The sequence below is a fragment of the Manacus candei genome, unplaced genomic scaffold (assembly GCF_025592945.1).
Source record: "Manacus candei isolate 608988 ecotype Guabito, Panama unplaced genomic scaffold, ASM2559294v1 h1tg000014l, whole genome shotgun sequence".
NCBI classification, from domain to species: Eukaryota; Metazoa; Chordata; class Aves; order Passeriformes; family Pipridae; genus Manacus; species Manacus candei.
Genome location: NW_026138062.1, coordinates 36508521 through 36526708, shown reverse-complemented (window position 1 = coordinate 36526708; position 18188 = coordinate 36508521). Strand labels below are relative to the sequence as shown.

The 18188-nt window shown below is 42.1% G+C and overlaps 1 protein-coding gene across 2 annotated transcripts in view; it reads right to left on the bottom strand.

Moving 5' to 3' along the window:
• The window catches only part of LATS2 (large tumor suppressor kinase 2), a 50498-nt gene extending 39082 nt beyond the window's left edge, over positions 1 to 11416 (bottom strand). Inside the window, exons 1-2 of one of the 2 annotated variants that reach the window (XM_051779113.1) lie at positions 11257 to 11416; positions 6543 to 7113 (exon numbers count right to left, since the gene is read on the bottom strand). In XM_051779113.1, the coding sequence (XP_051635073.1) occupies positions 6543 to 6881 (339 nt within the window). In that variant the 5' untranslated portion in view covers positions 6882 to 7113; positions 11257 to 11416. Of the gene's footprint in view, positions 1 to 2433; positions 5434 to 6542; positions 7114 to 11256 lie in introns of those variants that run through there. The other variant, XM_051779114.1, reaches the window with a different exon arrangement.
• Between the last annotated feature and the right edge of the window lie 6772 nt (positions 11417 to 18188).

The window sequence follows — 18188 nt, the reverse complement described above, 5'->3', positions numbered from 1 at the left end:
GCAACTACCAGAAAAGCGTTCCTAGGTTGAACAAAATAAGTTCTAAATGCACATCTTGGATTGCCCCTAAAGACTGTAGCATGCAAAAGTTTTGCATCCAGTGCTACTGAAATCTCTCTAAGTTTAAAAACATCATTCAATTTTTTTGAGAAAGAAAAAAAAATCCCACAGACAACCAAAAACCACTCTGACCCCAATAGAAGAAATGCTATTTTAAGTCTCGTTATAAAATCCCATTGGTTCCTCTCAGATACAAGCTGAAAAGAACAGCAGAGATTTAGGCTGAGAAAAACAAAAAAAACTGCAAAAGGAACAGTTACACCCTACTACTATTGTGATATCAACTTCCTGTTAAAATAATAACGGCAATCTTCACTTTTGGTCACAAGGGCTTTTTTATTCGCAGACTGAAGTAAATGCTTATGTAGAATTTTTAGTGACTGTGAAGAAGCCATTTCCTTTTTTTATTAAAAAAAAATCCACAGCTCAACATTCTCCTGGCAATTAAATTTTAATAAATACAATTTAAGTATCCAATGCAAGTTAATCCTGTACCCTGCTACAGCAAGACATAATTTTAGACTTTTATATTAACTCCTAAGCTTCTACAATGTTTATCTGATATGAGAAATAGGGAAGCACTGGTTTAACATAACTTAAGATTCACACATCTACAGTTGAAGTCTGGCATCTGATTCCTGTTCTGTCATTTCTAACATAACCCTACTACCAAGAGGTAATTTATTCTACAGTTAGATAAAGAAGAAAGGAGTCCAACAGGAATAATGGGCAGACTTTAAAACATAATGTAGTCTTGTTCAGTGCCATATTACTGACCATCTGCCACAAAGCCACATCTTGTCAAGGGAAGGAGAACATTCAATTACTTATTATACTGTTAAGGAATACTTCCACCACTAGGAAAACTCTGAGGGAAAATACTTTTCTTCCTTCTGCAGGACCAGCATACTCCAAGCCATGCTCATACAGAACAATATCAAGAACCCCTTCCCAAATACATTGTGGGAGTTGTGACATGATACAGAGAATCTAAGTATATTCACTAAGTATCATCGAGAAGTGACAGCAACACAGGTAGTCTGGAGACAAGAGAAAGGGCTTAGGAGAGAGAGGTGTCAGCAGGTATCAGCTCAAAAGCAATCCTCGCCTCTTGCTTTCAGCCCCTGGAAAGCTATGACTCACTTTTTTTCTGAAGCCACTAAGAACTGAAATCACTTAAGGCACTCACTTCAGGCATATTAGTGGGAAAACACATTCCGTTACAATGCTCTGATGGAAGAACACTGGATTATACTGGAAACTTCTGAGAAATGAGAAAAAGGTTGAAACCAAAAAGGGAGGTGAGAAAGAAAAAAGTATAGGAAAAGGTTATGAAACAAGCTCTCAAAACACCTAGTAAAAAGAAGGCAGAGTGAACAACTTACCTTCAAATGAGGGATGCAAATGGAACACACAGGAGACTGCTGGCCTGAATTACCAGATCTATTTCAGTTGCTAAAATAAAACCTTTCTCCTGCATTCAGCAGTAAGTGCCCTCATTTGAACATCCCTTTTTTCTTCCCTGTAACCCAAGAATACTTATATCCTCCTGACCTACAACATAGCTTGTAATGACTCTTACCACCTTTAATGTATGTCCCACAGTATAACCCAGGCAATCTTACAACAGCTCATTCGTCAGTCATTTTTCATTAACAAAACAATCTGAACAGAAACACCCAGAGAATGAGTAAGACATTCATCCCGGAGGTTTTGGTAAATAGCTGGGCAGGCAGAACTCCTAATGCAGGTAAAGTTTACCCAAGCAGAACACAAAATTTTGTTATATGACAGGTCAATGTTATGAAATTAATTCCCCCGTTTACTCAGAGCTGTTACAAAATTTGTTGCCCTTCACCTTGAACGCAAGCTGTCTTTTTAGACTTGTTCTCTTAACAAATACATCACAATAGATATTATACTACACCAAACCTTTAGTAAACTTGTTACTAAAACAAAACTCTGCATTGTATTTACTTCCTCTCATCACTCCAACAATATGATGAAAAGTCATACTGCTCAGTAACACACTGCTAGATGGCACAAGGATCATAGGTGCCAGCATGACCTAAAAATCCTATATAAAACAGCAAAAGCAGAATAGAATTTCAACCCACCCCACCTCTACAAACTGAATCCCATTAATTCAGTGTTATACAGATGACAATTTGGTTAACTTGATATTCTTAAGACACACTACAGTATCCACAGACACCATTCCACTTCCGTGAAAGACAATACGATTAGTGATCAATGGACAGCTCTTCCCCTTCAGAATGTCCTGATATTAGCACAGGTGGGTTGTACATGTTTTACTACAGATATATTTTAAAAAGTCTCTGAAAAAAAAAAAAAGTGTAAAAACTTCCTCACCTCACATATCCATAGTTGTACAGTGGATAGCATGTTACTGGAGGTACATAGCCTATAAAAAAATCTTAAAACACGATTTTTTTTCTTAAAAACAGCTGCCCAAACAAACCACGTCTAGAAATCTTCACCCAGAAAAGGCACCATTGCTCAAAGGAAAGTTTGCTTGAGGGAAGGAAAAAAAAACCCACAAAAGTGACAAGTGTGTAACATTCCACAGTTCATCTAGAACTGCTGCAGCCCACTCTAAGTTACAATGTCAGTGGCTGTTTATGCTCTAAGGAAGTACAGTAAGTACAGTACAGCCCATTCAGGTTGCTGGAATGTCACTGATCATATGCTCAATTGCATCTATTCATTAGAAAAATTCAATCCACAACAGCAGCTGCATTTACCACCACACCCCAAACGCCAAACACCATCCAGTTGCCCCAGGTGATTCCAGCGGTTTACCATCCAACAGGACAGATGCTCCATGCTCTTGTCCCTCTACAGTGACTGCAAGTTACACTTCCAAGACTGAGTTTTATTTACTAAAGAATGGTATATTAGGAGTGCTTTTGGCTTCAAGCTTTTGCAACAAAAAAGATCTGGTCTTTAGCAGTCATGTTCTACGAGTTTCAAAATTATTTAGGCTGCACTAATTATTTTTGATTCAAACTCGCTAAACAATTACTGTTGAGAAGATGACTTAAGCAAACAACAGCCAAGTTACTCCATTTGTTTCAGAAAAACAATGACTAATTATGCATGTAATTTTGTTCTTTATCTCTTTTTTAAAAAAAAGTGGGTAATTCTGGCTTCTTTCAGGTCAATTGCAAAGTCCCCATTAAGTTCAGGGGACCAGATCTCACTGTAAAATCATAAACTGCACAGTGGCTGAAAAATAAATCTTTCTGAAAGAATATGGGTCATTTAAAAGGACACTGGCAACTTTCTAACCAATTAAAAAAAAAATCTGTTTTCACATGTAACACCTACAACGACTGTAACTGAAAGACACAAGAATTTGGTATTTAATTCATGAATTACACCGCATTTCATATACTTGTTAAGTTTACCAAGCGGTTTATAACCGATTTCCTGGCTGTGTGAGTCTTTCACAGAGCAACAGTAAAGTATTAAAATGTTATGTTTCCTTTTTATTTAATTAAACCAATTTCAACTTCATCTTAAAACTTAGAGTCATTTAGGCAGAACAGGTTGCTACAAACCCTAATAAGCACCCTAACATCTCTCCTAAGATGTAAAATGGTTGTTGTTAAAAACTAACTATACCATATGAGTGGAACTAGTAAGAGTAATAAGTAGAAGTATCCTTTCCCTAGCCTCTAAAATCTGTCTTCCTTCTCAATTGCCACTGCTTCCCTTCGCTCTTCCAAAAATCCTTATTGTGGCCTAATAGACAGACTGAAGAAAAATCCTGATCCTTGCATGGTGTCTACCACAACAGATTACCCACAAGGTTAGGATTACTTTTCAGTGTTCCATCTAGAACATCAAAAACCATCAGCCCAAATTCAACCTGAAAATGGAGTTCCCGTAAGATCAAATTGAATGTTATAGCTATCTATTCATTCTTCACAGCTTCCTAGAACACCCACAATTAGAGCTTCTTATGACAAATTGCCAACTTCAGGAGGCTTGCAGCTGCTGAACAGCTGACTTGTGTACCATGAAGCAGGATGGGGAGGTGTAAGATCCTGTACTCTGCAGACTTGCAGTAGAGGAAGGCTCGAGTAGACCATTAGCTATTCATGAACTGAAATCCTTAACCTCAAAACCTCTGCTCCTGGGATTTGAGGGCAAAGATGGGAGGTGGGCTTCAATGCCCATTTACCAACCTCACACTAGCATTGGGCTCAGAGTTATATAAAACCATCCCCAAAGAAAGCGAAGCTGCCTTCAGTTCTCCATCAAATCAGAGATCTGTTAGCTACAGGGCTACAGAAAATGTCCATGTGGTAGGCATTTAAAGGCTTCGATTCACAACCAGGGACAGGGTAGCTTGGGACTGATAATTTACCAGACATCATGATCTGAAACAGTTCGGCATCTGATTCAAAACAGCTCAGGAAGGGAAAAAACTAGAGAGAGTAATCAAGTCTATCGCGCTACACCATGCCATCCCTAGGGCCAGATGCCGTTCAAACCATCTCAAGAGAATCCATTCATTCACAGCCCTTCAGGACAGCCAACCTTCATATGGCCTGGACTCACATCAGAAAACCCAGCATTTTTAGCCACAGGATTCCAGTCGTCTCGAAATCTCTATGTGGACTCCAGCCAAATGTGATCTGCTTATGCCTAGAGCTGAATGCCAAACACGGCTAAGGGATAGGCCCAATAATGCCATCTCGAGGCAACAAGTCAACCTTGGGAGAAACTCTAAATATGAGGATGGAAGGATCATGGCCAATGAGTAGGGGAAAAAAAGAAAACAACCAAAAATGTGCAGATAAATTTAAGGAAGTATCAAAAATCTCCACAGCAGAGTCAGAACTGGGCTCAGCGCTCTATAAGAAGCAATATCATTGTATGAACACTGAAGTCAAAATAGCTAAATATATAAAAAACTTTATAGTCCATTACACCTCCTTAAATACCAAGAGATTTAACAGGTGGTCAGATATTTCTGTTTTATACATTGGTTTAACACTACTGGGCTGTAGTGTGCTCAAAGTACTTTCCAAGATTTCAGTCCAACGAGCCTGTTCTGTGTGTGAACAATTTGTCCGTGTAACCTACCAAACGTGCACTTCCAATCCAGAATCCAGCTGTGCTCATTTAACCTTGGCTCATACGCACAGGGAGTGTTCTCATCCTAAACAGCCAGGGAACTCTAGAGGGTAGAGTTCTAAAACACACTGTTTTCATGGCGTACTTAAGATCAGAGAAAATCCTTGGTTTCTCCACTTAAATAATTCAGTACAGCATCTTGGTTCACTGGACTAGGAAGTGTTTACTTATACTGCAGCCCTTCTCATTGGATCTGCAACCTACTCTAGCTCTGATTACCTCACATAGCATAAACGCCTTGGAATAGAAACAGCACTAATTAGTATTTATGTAGCTCCAGGGAAATGCACCCTGTTTACGATAATGCTTGATGTTAGTTTTGTTATACAGACTCAGAACACAATGTAGGAGAGTCAAGAGACTCACACTCTGCCATGACTACATGGAGGCTAAGTTTTGAAATCCAGGAAATGCCACTGAAAGCACTCTGGTTTTAAATCTCTCCAATTTAAATCAAGGATTATAAATGGAAATGTTTCAGCTTGTCAACAACTGCCATTTAATGACATGGAAAAAAAGTTGTTCCTACAACAATCAGAATCTGAACTCAAACCAGCACTTTGTCTCTAAAAAGCAAAATTTTGAACTGTTGTTGGACAGAGGTGAAAGTCGATACCAATACTGGATGCACAAGCAAGATGAAGATAGATCAACACAAAAAGACTGTGTTCTGCACCAAGTGAATGGTCTCTGAATTAAGAAAACATTCTAGTATCAATCCCAGAATGACCAAAAAAAAAAAATCACCTCTACACCCTGAGCAGGGCTACCACCTCTTAATAGAAGGAGAGAGGTGAGGAAAAACAGGTGTGTACTGAACCACTGCTGTTTGCTGAACATCCAGCCAATTCCACCTGCTTCTGGCCAACAGAAAGGGAGCTTCTTCAAATACCATATACTGTCTCTGTCATTTCTTACAGTTGCTTCTGACAGTGAGCAGAGCTTAGATCTGCTAGACAAAATTCCACCCTATTACTCACAGTTGTTGCAGAGAAAAATTAAGAACAAAAAAGAAGAAATAAAAAAAAATAAGGCAAGTTACCCTGTCTTATATATCAACTGAAGAAATCATAAAAGAATCCTAGAGGTCACCATGACTGTCTTTAACATGAATTAATCCCAAACTAGGCACTTCTCTCAAAAGGAAGTCCATCTACTCTGCTAGTCATACAGCAACACAACTGCCAGAGGAATTGGTGCATGTCTATGATTCTATTATTTTGACAGCCACCATCAAAATCCTTTCTTCAATCCTGAGTGTAAACTTGTTGTGACAGCACTGACAACCCCCTCCCCTCCAAACTGGTACGTACCTGATCACAACCTGCATTCACCAGCTCCTGGAGCATCTGCCTGTTCACTTCAACAGCTGCTGTGGTGCTCGACTCATTAGCAAAGGGCAGCAAAGAATATCTAATTTCCCGCAGAGCTTTCTGATATGGTCCAAACTTGGGCGTTTGTCTCATCTGCTGCTGCCTTGCAGCATCCTTCCCTATTAAAATCTTAGGGTCCAGAGAAGTTTCACTGCCTGGTCCAATAGGCAGTCCCTGACCTGAAGATTTGGATGGCTGCTTTAAACCTTCTCGAATCTCTTGTAACCTTTGTCTGCTGTTTCCAGAATATGTCGTAGCAGGAAAAGTCTTTGGCCTCATTGTTAATCCAGTTTTCTCTGAGCATAAATACAGCTTTATGCTTTGTTTTTTTAAAAGTATTTCAAAAAAGTGTCACTTGATATTTTCAATTTCTTGTAAACATAATCCTTTGAAGAGAAAAAGGCAAAATTCTCAAGAGATTTCTGCCAATGTTCTACTTCAGCTCAAAATCTTCACATTTCCTACAGAAAATGAAAATCTGTGGAATCATCATTTTGCAGACCGACAGTGTCTGAAACAAAAGAAAACAAAAAGTACATGGAATTAAGTTCATAGTGTGAATGCCTCTGAAGGGACAGCATGACAATTAATCAAGTGAAAGTGAATCAGTTTAACCTCTTAAGCTGTCACAGCTGGATACCCTTTAATGATTTTCACTTTATCTGTTTTCAATAACAGGATTCCAAAAGGCCTTCTCAACATAATCAATAAATAATTCATTTTTCTTTTAAGTTTAATTTTCAAAATAAATTAAAATAAAACTTTCAAAAACTACAACATTTAAGAATTTTACAGTACCCTAACTGTGGCAAGTTTCCCATCCAATTGCATAACCAAATCCCGGAGAAACCTATGCTATTTCATAATTAGGGAAGAGTATGCTCATGAAATGTTTTTTTCCTCACTTAATATTTTGTTTGTTTTACACTAGCTGAGCCTAGATTCAGAAGTTTATGAAGAAGATTTATAATGGAAATATTGATGACTCTAACCATAGCAACTTCTAGTATTTCAATAACAAAGCAAATAACAGAAAGACAAGACATTTTGCCTTTCCACATGAATATCTTGGCAAAGCCTGAAGGTAACAATTCTCCCCAGAGCTGGAAGGACGAAGGGGGAAAAAAAAAGGAGGCGAGGGGGTATATGATATTTCATTAGCTGTGCCTTATAGGGAAGAAAGGGAAAAGAGGGGTAAACAGAGCTGCACAGTAACAGCAGAAGACAAAGAACCAGAGCAGATAGCATCCCAACACAGAAAAAAAAGACTTTGAGACAGCTTTATGCACCTCTTCTGACATGCAGCAGAGAACAACTATGCAGCTGAGCTACTGTGCAGCTTGTGATCCCTGTGAAGCACAAAGTTACAACAAGAATTCTACCTTAACTAAGTTTTCATACATCACCATCAGAAACATTAAATAACGGTGCATTTGGAACAGGATTAAAGACAGTTTAATCAGAAATGTCATCTAGCAATGCTGCCTATGCAAGTTTGCTTCTGCTGCTGCCATTAGCACTTGTAAAGTGACTTTGAATGGTGCTCCAGCCACTGCGCTGGTAAAGTAAGAATTCCGCTCAGTTGTTTTCAAATCGCAAATACTGCCGATGGTAACACACTGCATGTTTCTCTCCGTCACTCAGAAGCTGACTGGTTTTTTTTTTAAAAGGTGCTTTGCTTGTGATCATCCACATTTATAACTGAAAAAGAGCTTCTCCACAAAGTATTGTTCTTTATTTTCACATGCTCAGATTAAAAAACTTCACTGTGGCAGCCCTTCCTGTGACAGCTATAGCATTTCCCAACAAAATAACCATTTCCATACATTTACCATTAGTTCTCGCTGCCTAGCAAGCAGCTTACTACTGTGAAGGCCAAGAGAAACACATTCACCTCTGAAGCCCATCACCACTTCCTCATCAGCGCAGAGTCCACTTCGAGCTTTCCTCTACAACCAAGGACTGAAATGCAGCAGTGAAGTCAGACCCAAGACTCTTCTGGGATGGTTCACCAGTTTGAAATGCAGGAGCACAGACTAACCACTCGAGATCAACCCACGTCAACCTCCTTTGCTACGATTTAAATGCTCTGTTAACTAAAAAACACCTATAATGCATTTGAGGTGTTGAGCTCCTCCACTTGGTACTCCCTACAGATATCCACCAACACTAACTCATAGAGGAATGAGAGTGACATAAATGCCCACATGCACACTGGAAAGGGTTTGCCACTTGTTTTAATGGGAGTGCTAAAGCTGTTCATCTAGATTTTGATGTTTTCACAAATTGGCTATTAATCAATAACGAATCAAGCTTTCATTGTCCTAAGTGAAAACAAAAGCAACTAAAGGATCCCAAGAACAGAATTTTTTCTACTTGGGCAGAATATAGCCCTGTTAAAAAAACAAACCACAATAGTATTGCAGCCTTCTTCAGATTACATCATAACTAGCTAGAAGATACAGAGCAATTAATTAGTCTATAATTGTCTTTCTTTTCCTGACAGCAGCAGGCACCATATGGCTGTGTTTAGGCATCTGGGTTGTTCTTCCCTTTCAGTCCCTGTGCCAATCCTCAGGCCTCGGACACGCTGGGAGAGCTTGCAAGACCCCCACCTTTTCGCAGCAAAAGACTGCATTCCCACTTACACACACACTTCACATAAAGAACTTCTGCGACCTTTAGCCTAAGGCCAAGTCTAATAATGCTGGGTCAAGCCAGCTGGCAACTTCCTAGGCTTACATCTACAATACTGCTAAACCAGAAAGAAACATTGGTCGTTCAGACAGTATGAATGAGAGCAACAACAACAGTAAGTAGTGGAGCTAAGTGCAAACCTGTTTCATATTTTGCAGGGCTTTTTTTTTTTTTAAACTAAATATGTAAGATAAGCCAAGAAACTGGAACACTAAATATTACAGATGATTTACAAAGAAAGACAAGCTGCCTGCTTTTTAAAATCTTCCTGTGATTTGCATTTTTAGCAAAAAAATAAGATGATTGTATGTTTTAAAAGATATGTGGAGTGTCTCATTCTGTCTAAGCATTTCTGACTGTATGTCTGGATTTGGATAACTCCAAATCCATCTAATCTGCACCTTGCCTACAGCACGAATGTATCAATAGCCTTCCTACCATCAGGAGAAATTATTTTTCAGAATTATTTTTGAGTTGTAAGCCATTCTGACTAAACAGTGTTCAAGTCTTTTCCAAAATGTTATATGTTCTGTACTAATTAGAAGCTTGTCCATTACCCCGAAGATTCGACACTTCAAATAAGTACAGCATTACTTCAGTTGCATCAAGTTAAACGATTTCTGAGCAACTGATTATTTTGTTTCATTTGAGAAATACCTATAGCTGCTCTGGCAGCAAACAACCAACCACACTGAAATTATATGCTGATGCCTGTTGTTCCAGCAGCACTATCTATTCACTCCCCTGTTTCTTAATTCACCAACAGGCTGCGTGTGCTAGTGGCTCTGTGGAGTCGGGACACAGACAACAAACTAAAGCTCGCCTGAGCCAGCGAGCTGTTTCCCTGTGCGGGTACCGGCGTCAGCTGAACTCGCACTCGCTGCAAAAGGAAAGAGTTTTAAGAAACTGCTACAACAGGCTTCCCTCTCTCAATTTACGGGTATTGCTTTGGGGTTTTTTTGATCAGAAATTCATGGAAGCAGGGACCGTCCACTTTGTATTGGAGGTCTATGATGGGGGGAAGCGTTTCAAAGATTTCATTATCATACAAACCGTGCTCCTCTTCGTAAACGGGCACACGGTAAAAGCGAAAACAACTGAAAAGAGGATTCTCCCCCAAACGATTCCTCCTCTCCTTCCTCCTGCTAACACAACTGTCCAGAAGTAACCCTGTGCCCGTGTCCCACCGCCAACCACAAGCACTGGCCCAACGCAGGGCAGTGGGAAAGAGCTCACCTTCCCCATGCACAGCAGCCCGGCAGGGACTGATCGCAGAACCCGGACACTCCAAATGAGCCTTTTTTGCGTCATTTGCGCGAGTGCCTTTCACAGGGAAAAGGGGTATTTCAACACGCACACCGCTCACGAGGCAGCGGCGAGGGTGGCGAAGTGCTGGATTTTGGCAGTGACCTTCAGCTGACTGGGAACAGCGGGGCCCCCGCCGCGGCCAGACGGGACCCCGCGGGCTCTGGATGCCCCCGCCCGGCTCCCCCCGGCCCTCGCCCCCCGCGACACCCGCCCAGCGGGCTCTGCTCCGGCGGGGCGCCCCCCACGCCCGCCTGCCGCCGGGAGCACCGGCCCCTTCTCCGCCAGCCCCAAACCCACTCCCTGCGCGGGCGGAAAGCTCCCAAAACAAACTCCGGCCATTTGTGAGCAGCTCCGGCCTGCTGGGGCAGAGGCCTCGGACAGGCGGACCCTCACCCCCCTCCGCCAGGGCCGGGCTGGGCTGTCACACGGGTGTCCGGAAAATGTCGGAGGGTGCGGGCAGGGCGCCCAGGCTGCCCCCGGGAGGGGACGCGCACACGGGACGCTCACTCCCGCTTCGAGGACCGACCCACCTCCGCTCCCCCCGCTCCTCCACGGGACTTTCCCCTCCGCGCACACAGTTTTGGGGGATGGGGGGCGCTCACACCGGGGGCTGAGGGGGAACTCGCGCCCCCCGCGCCCCTTCGCTCACCTCCCCGGGGCGCCCGGCGCCGCCGCTGCCCCTCTGGGCTGGGCACGGCGCGGCTCAGCGGCGGCGGCGGCCGCGGCGGCGCGGGCCGTTCTCCATCCTCCCCCTTGGCCGTCCCGGGCGCCGAGTGCGGGGCGCAGTCGGGACATTCGCTACATTGTTGGCATTCCATTCGCGCCACGTGACTCCGCGGCGCCCGCGTCATTCCACTCCCCTCCCGGCGCATTCCAGCGGGGGGAGGGGCTTCCAGGGCGGGAAGGGCTGTCGCACCCTAGGGGGACCGAGGCGGCGGGGGCCGCCTGCCCTCCGCCCGCAGGTCCTTTCGGGGCGCCCTTCTGTGGGTTTACAAGCAGTACAAAGTGACGCTTTTTCCCCCTCACAAAACCCACTCCACTCACAGCAGCTCCCGGCTGGGTTCAGGCGGGAGAATGGGGTGGCTGAGGTGATGAGCGAATGGCACTGCCTCCACTTGTTGAGGTGAAAAGGGCTGAGGTAGAATCATAGAACCACAGGATGGTTTGAGTTCGAAGGCACCTTAAAGATCATCCAGTTCCAACCCCCCTGCCGTGGGCAGGGACACCTTCCACTAGACCAGGTTCCTCCAAGCCCCATCCAACCTGGCCTTGGATATCTCAGGTATAAGGCATCCACAGCTCTCTGGGCAAGGAAGGCAGCTTGGAGGTGCCTGTCCACTCACCCCACGCTCCAAACTCAATTAACATTTTTGTTTATTCCTATTTAAGGGGGATTACTTGTTTTTTATGCTGTTTCACCATGGTAAGGAGACAAGGGGGCTATGAGGTACCAGAGAAGGGCAGACAGGCACTTCACATCTGGAACACAAGCTGCAAAAGATTTTTGGATGCAAAGTTCATGTTTGACCTAGTTATGGATGTAGCTGCCTGGAAAAAGAATCATAGAATAACAAAGATTGGAAAAGACCCCTAAGATCATCAAGTCCAACCATTAACACAGCATCGCTGTGTTCACCACTAAACCATACCCCCACATGCCTTTTGACCACTTCCAGGGATGGTGACTCTACCACTTTCCTGGGCAGCCTGTTCCAATGCCTGACCACCCTTTCAGAGAAAGTAATTTTCCCTAATATCCAGTCTAAACCTCCCCTGGTGCTACCAGGGGAGCAAGACAATGACAAGAGGCCATTTCCTCTTGTCCTGCTGTTTGTTCACTGGGGGAAGAGATCAACCCCCAGCTCACTACAACCTCTTTTCAGATATTGTAGAGAGCGATAAGGTCCCCCATATGAGACTGTTTTTCATGAAAGCAGAAATATTATGGTCTTTAATAGAGACAATTCTCCATGAGAAATAATCCCCACATACCCAAATACAGTAATGTCTGGATCTAGGAGGCTGGCTCTGACCCCTCAGCATGACGGATACCCATGCTAGCCATTAGCAAGGGGTACTGATATAGAGTGAAAATAAGAAAGTAAACTTTCCCATATATATGCATATATCTATAGGTCATTAACATGGAAGTAGCCTGCAGTCCTGAAATTCTTCAAAATTCTTAAAGTTCTGTTGCAAAGCTGAGAGGTGCTCATTATAGAGTCTCTCTGTTCAGCAGGGAAAATGTCAGTCTTGCAAACACTTAAGACACATGTTTATCTTTAGTCATGTGACTAGTCCCAGTGTTTTCAACTGGACTGAGAGCACGTATGAAGAGAAGTCTGTGCATAACTGTCTTTCCAGGATGGTAACTATATTTACAGCCTTTTCCAAGCCATGGACACTATTTTTGTAAGTAATATTACTCATGGGCAGTCCTATCTAAGGATGTTTCTCTGAGATTGTTTATCATAAATTTTTTCCATGCCTTCCACACAAAACTGTCAATAGTGCTTATAAATTAAAAGTACTTATAAAAAAATAGTGCTTATAAAAGTTCTGGTTTGGGAGGAGAAGTGACTGCCAATAGAGCACTACATTTCATGAGAAAAATGCAGCCTGATGCAGAGAAATTGTTTAGCACCTCATCTGAAGGCAGTCAGTTACTGTATTTAAATCACTGTCAGAATTTCAATAGTGTCATTGACTGGAATATATTGCAGGGTGGGGCGGGGGGGAAAGACTCTGACTTTGGAAAGCTATAGAAATCCATCAGGTTCACACCAGATTCCAATGTTGGCAGTATGTTGCAGGATAACACGGTTCATTTTGCAATCTTCAAATACCTGCAAAACTGAAGTAAATTTTAGATGATATGACAGATGCAGCATGGCTTCATTTTCTGAATTACTGCTGTGCTTATCCGATGAAGCATAGCAACAAGATTGCCCAAACCAGAAATTGCTCAATGGTTTGAGACCTTTTCCCAACAAAGTTCAGGCTAGTTTAAAGAAACAGCATCAAGATAAAATTTGCTTACTCTGTGCTAATATGCTCTTTTGTAAGATTTGCTTGTCAACCGCATTCTTAAATCTAGGTAAAACAGATCTTTTCAGTTATTTTTCTCCTTTGGAAAGGTTTGTTTTCCTTTTGCATTCCAATTGATCTGGGAATGAGACTCAGCTGCACTATTTCGCTTCCTGGTTCCATCCAGCTGCACTTTCTGAATTTCATGTGTTCGCACAGAGTTGCTGGGATAGAATTCCCTCCAGCAGAGCAGCAAGAACAGGTGAGATGGGTTGCATCAGCTCTCTAGGAAGTGCCTGTATTCAGCTGGTCTGCTACAGATGAGGAGACTATTTCTGCTTTTAACCTTTAGAAACCCAAACTATAAGAAATCATGTTCCTCAAAAATACTAGGGAAATAGAAATCAGCTAGGTTGTAGCATGATACAACAACTGGGTTAAAACATGGTTTGATTTTTGTACGTTTTTTAGGAGATTACTGTGTCATCTCTTTGGAGATTACTGTCAAGTCTTTCTTCCCACCTATATCTCCTTCCACTGTAAGGTATCTCCAGAAGGAAATACGCTACATAAAAAGAGCAATACCATTTGTCTGTGCGAACAGCAAATCTGTACACAGACTAGACTATGAGGTAGTAATCTGCCATGAGTGTGTTTATTCATGGCTCCGCTTCAGTGAATGACAGATGCTGGATCTGTGGCGACTACAGCACTCACCTTCTGACTTGCCTGAGCAGCTGCCTGCCCTGTTGTGTGGGCACAGTGGGAGAGACCACAGCTCCACCATTTCATGTTCTTCCAGCCACCTGAAACAGCGAGGGATGTGGGAGATCTGTGCAGCTCCATCCCCTTGCATATAATGCTGTGAGTTGCCTCATTCCCTCCCTGTACTCATTTCACTGTTTCCCAGTACTCATTTCACTGCTGGGCCACAGTGTGACTCTTTCTAAACTATTGTATTTGGAAACAATTACCAAATGGTGCTGCTAAAAATACTCCTAGCAACCAAATAATTATGATTTGGGTGGGATGAACTTTTTCTTTACACAGTATTTGTAGCCAATAAAAGCTTGAACCCATTCAGAAAACGTGAAAAGGGAAGGTAAAATAAGAATATCATCAGCAATGTCTAGTTCTCTGCCAGTCTTCTTCAAAAAGAGCAAAACACACATGTGAAATGACTGTGAATATGTGAAGATATGTGTTTATTAGCATACAGGAACAAAGAATTTGCTGACAGTGATGTCCTTCACTAGGAAAACATGTTTAGAACAAACCAGTGTAACACAAAATGAATTATGTGCAAGGAAAAAAGCAAAATCACCGAAATGTTCTTGTTTCAACATATTGATTTTCTTTGCAGAATGATACTGGGTAATCATTCTTCCCAAATCACCGATGCAAAACCAGTTTGAAACAGGAGTTATGAGTCCTCCAGCACAGTATAGACAACAAAACTTATATGTGAAAATAATGTATATGTTTTACCATGATGCAAAATTGCATTTGTGGCAGTCAAAGTTATTCTCACTGCTTCAATAATTCAGTGGGTGTATGGTTTAGATATGGGTTTTTTTTTTTTCCTCAGGAGTATGTCTATGGGATCTATTATAGCATTCTTTTGGGGTGGCAAAGGTGTAGTGAACATAAGAGCTGGTACTTCAGAAATTCATTTTATTTCAGCACAAAGGAGGTGAAATAGAACAAACCTGATAGGGAAGCTGCCTCAGCTTTGCAGAGAAACATGAACCCAGACTTTGGTTAACAGGGTAAGGCATCCTGGATGCTCAGACTGCCTTTATAGCCCTCACACAGAAGGTTCAAAACTGAATTTCACAAGGGCCCATGTTCATATGTACTCTGCTTCCAGCCCCACACTTTGTATCAATCATTGACTGCAGCTGGAGCCCAGCAGAGCCCAAGAGGACTAGAGGAATGTCGGGACTTTGTGTGGAATTTCACCAGTTCGAGCCAGTTGTGCTCTTCATTTGGCAATGAATAGCTGAAGTTTTCAAGTCCCTGCAATCAGCATAATGGCATCACTTTGTTCAGATGCAATGCAGATGGCTTTTGAATATCACAGCCAACCAATTCTGAAATTTTAGGAAAAGTTTTTAGGCAGTGTCCTTCTGATCCTGGAACAAAAGAGAAGAGGGTAATGCAGGATATGTGAAGCCCTGGCATCTGGTCTGGGCATCAAGCAACCATCAGTCTGACCTGTAATTATCTTTTCATCAATGACCTGGCACAGTAGCATCTCCCAGCATAACAATACCTCCACCACAGCTTTGTCTTTCTTGCCACAGATGCTCTGAATGATTCATCCTCTGGACAGAAAGAAATGGTGTGGGAGGAACACATGAGCTTTCAAAGCCCTTGGCTTGGTGCAGAAAATGAGAAACTCTGGAACTGGTGAGGACAAGGGTAGTTTCCCAAAATACCTGTGTGGGGAGAAAAAAAATGAGGGCATTGTGAGGAACACCTACCTTGAGGGAACAAATGAGGCACTTTTCTTCTCTGGTACTCTGGAGCAGAAAATACAAAGGAATTCCCAGAGTGACTGGTATGAAGGTGAGGATTTGTGGCTAGGAAACTCCAGGAGGAGCACAGCATGGGAAAGCATCACCAGAGCACATGGGGAGGAATGAGCCATGTATGTAGCCTGTGGAGACTACAAGTGCCCCCTGCCCCATGCACACACACACACACACACACACACACAGACACCAGTGCAAGGGCCTTTAGGGATCATCCAAGGTTTCAGAACAGTGACACTCTATGGAAATGTTTCATGGTGATTTTGGAGGAGGAGGTGGTGGCCAGGTCTACTGAGCCGAAGATAACAGAGATCAGCTTTTCTCCTTCCCTATTCCACTTTGGGACTGACAGCAAACCGTTTCACTTCTCCACCTGAGCTTCCCTGTCTGTAAGGAAAGAGGAATAATTCCCATGTCTTGGAAAGGCTAGGAAATCCCTGGATGAATAGGTCCTTCTCTGACCTATCGTCACATTAAATTGACGTCTCAAAGTCCAGCATCTTAATTTAACATCAATTTAAAAGAAAGCTGTATTCATTTCTCCAATAATGTACTGTACCTATTTAGAAGGCCTGGTATTAAAGCCCCAGGTAGCTCTACCCTTGAGAAAATTGCATATACTTTTAAAGTATCTATCAAATTTGCATTTTGCATTAGACTGATCTATCAATTTAAAAACTGTTGGCAGATAAGGAATTTATATTTTTACCTCTACAATAAGGGACATATTTTGAAGTGAGTTTATGCAGGCAAGGATGTCTTTAATACGTTTCAACTGTTATCCTGAATCCATTGTTTTGTTGTTTTCTGTTATCAGCTTTGAGAGTAGGAGAAGAAAATCTCCTATTTCCTGTGATATAGCTGGTTAATGGAAAACCTGAAATCTGGAAAGCAGAAAAAAATAGTGTTTAATTTCACAGAAAATATAGAATTAAGTCATTATGTCAGTATAGGATGACACAAGCTTTGTCCATTGAGCTCATATGTAAGGGAAACCTGAGATTTTTTTTAGATAAGACCCTGGAATAAGAGATAAAAATTACTTATGTGGCAGACACCACAATTTACTTATATGAAGCCCAAAATAGCAGTGAACAAAACTTGCTTGAAAACGGGTACTTCCAGTTAGTTACCATCTTGCAATTAATGCCTGGTCACTAAAGCTAAATGTCATATTCCCCAAAAGCACCAGTAGAAAGGCACCTACTAGACACTGTACCAGAGAAACCTGATGGATAATTGCCAACAGGAAGACAAAATGTTACAGAGATGCAGCAGTCACAGCAGGGGATGCACACAGCTCACATCCCGAGGGTTAGTTAGGAACCCGCATCCATTTGCCTGCAAACCAGACTGAGTCACGGACATTTTACCACAATTATTCCTAACTATTCCCAGAGCAAAAAACAAGACCATTTCAGGAAGCCTCAAGGTGCTGACATCTTAAAAATTTATCAAGATCCTTCTTGTCCTAAGTAGGGACAATAAGGTATGGCTAGAGAGAATAAATATGCTAATAAAAGGAGTTCAACGGTGAGGGCTGGTAGTCCAGTATCCTTGGAAAATAAGACTAAAGAGACTATAACCATCTCGGCTTACAAACATACAAATGGTTCTCTCCCAGCTAAAGGGTAGAATTGAGTCACAAGTTAGCACTTTTAATGGGCTGCCTTATCAAAAACCATACAAGGAAAAGCGATACTTCAGAAAAGGACAAGAAAGTGTCAGATTAGATATCAATTGAACACATTTTGGGTTTCCAGCTTAATGTGTGGTTTGGACTTCATGTGGGTCTCAGAGGAAACCATTCCTCTTCTGAGATTTTGCTGGATCTGCCAGAGTCTGTAAAAGGAGGGAAGTATAGTTGGAAGATTATCAAAAAAATAGTGACCATGGTAATAAGCTTTGGATAAGATCTTTGAACAAGACTTGGATCTGTCCCTGTAAGCTTTGTTATTATGACTAAGTCAGCTCTAAAGGAAAAGAAATAACAGTAATGATTTTCAACTGATTAAAT